General features: G+C 30.5%; 1 protein-coding gene across 1 annotated transcript; it reads left to right on the plus strand.

The window, feature by feature from the left end:
- Positions 1-5,045: 5,045 nt before the first annotated feature.
- Positions 5,046-5,504, plus strand: MONOS_5545 (putative ISXO2-like transposase domain; the record flags this gene model as incomplete). Its single annotated transcript, XM_067875703.1, has 1 exon — positions 5,046-5,504. The coding sequence occupies one exon, from the start codon at positions 5,046-5,048 to the stop codon at positions 5,502-5,504; it is 459 nt and encodes a 152-aa protein (XP_067730011.1).
- Positions 5,505-6,000: the final 496 nt, after the last annotated feature.

Consider the following 6,000-nt stretch of genomic DNA (forward strand, 5'->3'; position numbering starts at 1 on the left):
AATTTTCAAAATTCAATTAAACTTTTCACAAATATAATTCATTGTTATGATCAAAAAAGTTTTCATTTCTTCATCAAAAAATAGAAATGAGCAAAGTTGTAAATTTCAAAAAAGATATTCATGCAATTCTCAGAATTTATTAGGATAACGATTCGACGTTGGATTGGATTTCACATTTTCAGCCATATCGATTCACAAAAAAATGTCCAAAATGAAGGAAATCAATGAAATTTGGAGAAGGTTGCTAAGATTCGTAGATGGAGATGTAATGGCTCCTCTAAACATCAAGACATATTCAGTGGAACTCCTTTTTTCCATTGTCACATTAAATTGAAAAAGGTGATTTTGATTCTACAGTATTATCACATAGGACTGCATATTTATCAAACAAGCCTTATAAACAAACATAAGTGAAAATTCGATCGGGTATATCTATTCTGTTGCAAGGTCAAGTCTTTCCACTTTGGCTGTTGAAGAATTTCGAAAACTTGGAGGAATTAACACCACTGTTGAAATAGATGAAGCGATTCAAAGAAAAAGAAAATTACACAAAGTAAGAAAGAAAGCTCTAATATGGATTTTAGGAATGATCGAACAGTCGGCGGATGGAGAAAAATGTAAATGCATGCTGATAAGAGTGAAAGATCGATAGAAAAACACTTTAATTCTAATTATTCAAGCGAATGTTATTGAGAGAACTATAATCTATTCCGATGAACGGAAAGCCAATTCGTGCTTAGAAGAACTAGGATATACTCATAAAACAGTTTACCATAAATACAACTTCAAAAATCCCACAACAGGAATATTCACATATTTAATTGAAGGAACCAAGAGCAAACTGAAAAAAAGCTAACTTTGATTTGGAATAAGTGAAAAATACATTGATAACTATCTTTTGAGCTGAATGAGCAAAATAGATAAATAATTGACATAGAATAATTATTGTTGACTATTTTCAAATAAACAATAAATGAAAAGGAAGAAAATGATTTGTTTGAAATCGATAAAGAAGAATATTTGGAAGAAATGGGTGAAAAAAATAGATGAAGAAACAGAAACGGAAGATGAAGATGTCCCAATTATTGAGCATGATAATAAATCAAATGATGATATTGATTCTCACTGAGCAGGAGATGGTAAAGATGCTTCTTCGCATGAAGATTAATACGTTTTTTTCTTCTAATAACATTTTTTATCATATTATTGAATTTTTGAAAAATCGAAAAATATGATCAGACCCACAAAAAAAATTATTTTTTATTTTTTTCATTGAAAAAAAAAGTATTTTAAAATGGAAAATTCGCCTTTTGCATGTATTGTTATTTGATATTAAATCATTCAATCACAAAAAACCCAAAAAAATTGCAGAAGATGGGAATTGATAAAAGAAAGAACGGAAGTAATTTATATATAACTGAAGAAAAAGAAGAAGAGCTAGTTCCCAAAGTCATAACTTGGAGCGATGTTTCTTCTTAACGAACATCCTGAACGACTTTTCAATTGATTTGCGACAATACTCTTAACCTGATATAATCACATCGGATATTATCAAAATCGTCTATTGTCTCATTTTTTGATGCACCGACAATTTTTTGCTAATTATTCATTCATTCTCCATCGCATTTAATCGCAGGGCTAAATGTATATATTCTCATTTTATTTTATAATAAGTTCATTTTTCATTGAAAAATCGATTTTCTGGTCAATAATTTCAATTTTTGGATTTTTCAAAATTTGTTTAAATAAGTGAAAAAAATGTGTATAATGATAAAAATGGTTATTGCACAATATACGACCGTTTTAAATTCTGTCAAATATAGCAAGGACATGATACATTATATCATTCTCGTACAATATTTATTTCAGATTCCTTGCGGAAAGGCGAAGATTTTTTATTACAAAAAAATGATCAAAATCCCATTTACCTAAAGAAAAAGATAAAAAATTTATTTTTTCAGTATTTATTATGTAAGGTATGATGCGAATAATGAATGATGAGCAAAAGAAATTGTTTTGAGTTTATTCTGGCTCATATTCAGAATGTTCAGCCACGTCACTAACTTCCAAAAAATCTTCAGAAGTTTCTTCATCTTCAGTCAACATTACAGAAACATCTTCTTCTTCATCATTTTCTTCATTGTCTTCCTCCTCTTCTTCAATAAACTCTTCTGGTTTGTACCTGCAAATGGCTTTGATAGTTCCCACAAATGATAGCTCTCGCGTTTTGCCAAAAACAAATGAGGATATATAATCGTCAATAAATTTTTCTCTAAAACAATTTTTTGGAATTTCCCTTCGAAACTGACTCCAAATGCCTTCAATCATATTCGTTCAAATTTCGCTTTCTGCATCACGAAGGTGACACTTGTGACAAACAGTTTTATGTGTATTCCCTATCTCTTCCAGAGATGCATAAGCTTTCCATTCATCGCTATTAATTGTCGTTCCAGGCAAAAAATTGGCTTTGATGATAGGTATTAGTGTGTTTTTTTTCCTATTTGATACGCGAACGAAGTAAAAATTTCCTTGTTTTCCTTCAGGATTTCTTTGAACTGCTCCAAATAACCTAATTTGCTTTTCCAAACGTCCTTTGTGAAATTTCCTTATGTGCAAAATTACATCGTCAATTTCCACGAATGAATTCAGACCACCAAGAGGTTCAAAGGAATTAACCACAATTTTGGACATGGAAGCTGCAGCCAAAGAATGACAAAAACTGATAGTGTTTCTGTGAATTCCAAGAAGAAGAGAGGTTTGTGTTATTGATAATTTAATCCATTTATATAACAAGATGTGCATGATTTTGTTCAATCCCACTTTTTGATTATCAATGGATAAACCTGAAAGCAAACGAATTGTTCTGTCACATCGGTAGCATCTCCATTGTCTTGAGTTAGGATTTCTTTCATATGAAGACATTTCTCTTCTGCATTGTCTGCACTCTTTGTATCTTGCATCCAAAACATCCCTTTGAAACCAATCCCATGCATCATCAGCGCTGTGGAACATCTTGTTCAGATGATGTGTTTGCATTTCATGATCTTCCATTTCCATTGAAAACAATTGTGATTTTGAAAATGTGTTGATCAAAAAATTTGTTCATTCCCACTAGACATATTTGTATTTGATGATTTCAATTTTATTTTTTTATGAGTTTCCGCATTAATTTACACGTTTTTGATAGTGTCCATGTTTATATTATATATTAATAAACCTTTTCATGAAATATCCAAGCCGGTCTTATATTGTGCAATTACTCCGATTTTGACTGTATTTGTTTTTAAAGGACTTATTAATTATTAATTGAAAACAAAGGTTTTCAGAATACGAATGCAAAGGAAAACCGAAACTGAGGAGTTTGTTGAAATACCAAGTGTGAAATGGGCTTGAAATTATTTAAATTGATATAGGCAATTAAATACAATCAATCCAATAAATTTAGATATAACCCAAGTGAGAGCTTCAGCAGAAACAAAAATAAGATCGTTAAAAAGCAATCTTCGACGATTAATATTAACAAGAAAATATCATCCATCTCTTATTTTTCAACCCGACGAAACAAGTTGTCAGACGGAAAAGAAAAACAAATAGAAAAAAGTTGTATCACAAATGAGCAAATTTCTGCCAGTGCTGGAAGTCCCTCCACTTAGGCATTTGAAGCTTTTATTTCATTGTCTTTGCCGATGGAGGGCATCTTTCAAATCATCTCATCCTCACTCCAAAATATGAAAATGAAATAAATGAGCAATGGTACGATGATAATTTCATATTGGATACAACAACAAAAGGATGTGTGATAGCAGAATTATTTGAGCAAATTATATTGAACAATGTTATGCAAAACATCACAACACAAGGAAGAAAAATAGAAAAAATAAATTGTCATATTCTAAAACATCAATCTTTAACTTCAACAATTCGTTCTGAACACATAAAACCAAAAAGACAATCAAACATAACTAATTTGACAAACAACTCAAATGTTTCATTTATAAATAAATTTTAAAGACACAACGCTTTATCTTTTTATTCACTTTCAATAAATAGCGAGATATCACCTCCAGAAAAATGCAATTTCGAAAAATAGGATATGTTGAACATTTCTTTATGTCCAACTACTGTTTATAATATTTGTTGCAAATAGCGAACCTTCTTCTTTGTTAAAAAGAACATTTTTTGAAGGAAAAAATTTGTAATGTGTGCAATTCTTTTTGGTATAAGGGAACAACATGGTCATGTGAGATTTTTCATTTTTTCATCATAAAGGCAATTCTCATTAATTATACTGTTGTTGTGTGGTGTTTTTATTCAACGGAAATTGTTTGCAACAAAAATATAATTATTTGAAAAATCTCACTTTTTCATATATTTATGGGTTTGATCGAAACAAAAAAATGGAACTTGTTCCTATTAATTTTGGAACCGAAAGCATATCTGATCAAAATAAGGTATTCTACAATGAGTATTCAATGTGGATTTGGTTTCTCACTCATATTCTGGAAAATAAAGTCCCTATATGCCCAAAACATCGAATCCAAAAGAATTGTTATAAGACAGTATCTAACTACAGATTTTGGAAGTGCCCGAAATGCACAGAAAAAACATCAGTCTACAACAACACTTTTTTTGAAAATATGAAGACTCCGTTAGGAACAACATTCTTAATTTGTTTGTACTACTGGCTAAAAATTCCAATTACAACGATTTCAACTATACTTGGCGTTGGTAAAAAGACAGTGGGATTTTAGGGAAGCGTTATTCGTGTGTGCTGTTCAAAATTATGGAATTCTACACAGCGAGTTGTTGGTGGAGAAGGAAAGATAGTTGAAATCGACGAGGCGATATGGAGAAAGCGAAAATATGGAAGAGGGAGAAAGAAGGATCAGATATGGATTTTTGGCGGCGTTGAAAGGCTCGAAGGCGGAGGGGCAGGATCTCGCTTTATGACCATCGTGCCGAATAGAAAAAAAAAAAAAAAAAAAAAAAAAAAAAAAAAAAACAAATTGATACCAATAATCCATAATTCCATTCTGCAGAAAACAATGATCATTTCAGACGAATGGACAGCATATTCATGTTTGGAATCGATAGGATACGAGCATCAAACCGTCTGTCATAAGAAAGAATATGTGAACAAAGAGACTCATGCCTGTACAAACACGATTGAAGGCCTATGGTCACATTTTAGATCATCTTTTCCACGTTTTGGAACCAGAAAAAAGTTTATTTCTGATCATATCGCAATGTATTTAGTGAAATCTTCGATGAAGTTGAGCTTTTTGGAACTTATGAAGCATGTTTCAAAATATAAACCAGAAAAAGAAATTGAAGAAAAGGAACAACAAGAAGAAGAAGAAGATGATGATGATGAAATTGACGAAGATGTGCCTTTTATTGAAGATATTTTGGGAAATGATGAGAATGAAACAGATAAAAAATTAGAAGAAGATGATTCAGATGGTGCTGGATATGGAGATAGTGCTTCGGAATATTCTCCATAATAAAAAATATATTTATCTTTCCATTAAATTTTTAAAAAATATTATTTTTCATATCAAAAATTTCATTGTCCCAATAATAATATTAGAAAAAATATTTTTTGTTTTTTTGTACATAAATAAGTTTCCGTTCAGAACAAACAACAAACTCATGCTTTGTTTGATATTTCCGATGCATCTTTAACAAAAAATATCAAAAACTCACATGACCATATTGCACCTTTATGCCTTCTTTTTGATAAGTCGCAAATGAAAAATAATCAAAAAAAAAAAAAAAAAAAAAAAAATCGAAAATTTCACATTTAGCTCAAATTTCTGTTTCCGCTCACTAATCTTCTAAAGAATGTTTGAAATAGCATCACAGTTAGTGTTAATAATGGTGGACACATTCAATAACTGTGGACAGTGGAATAATAACAACAACAATTGAAAGTTGTATTTCATCAATAAACCCAATTATTCACTCGATGAATGTGAACAAATACGAATCATTTTTATT

The sequence above is a fragment of the Monocercomonoides exilis genome (assembly GCF_001643675.1).
Source record: "Monocercomonoides exilis strain PA203 chromosome Unknown scaffold15-1837935, whole genome shotgun sequence".
Lineage (NCBI taxonomy): Eukaryota > Preaxostyla > Oxymonadida > Polymastigidae > Monocercomonoides > Monocercomonoides exilis.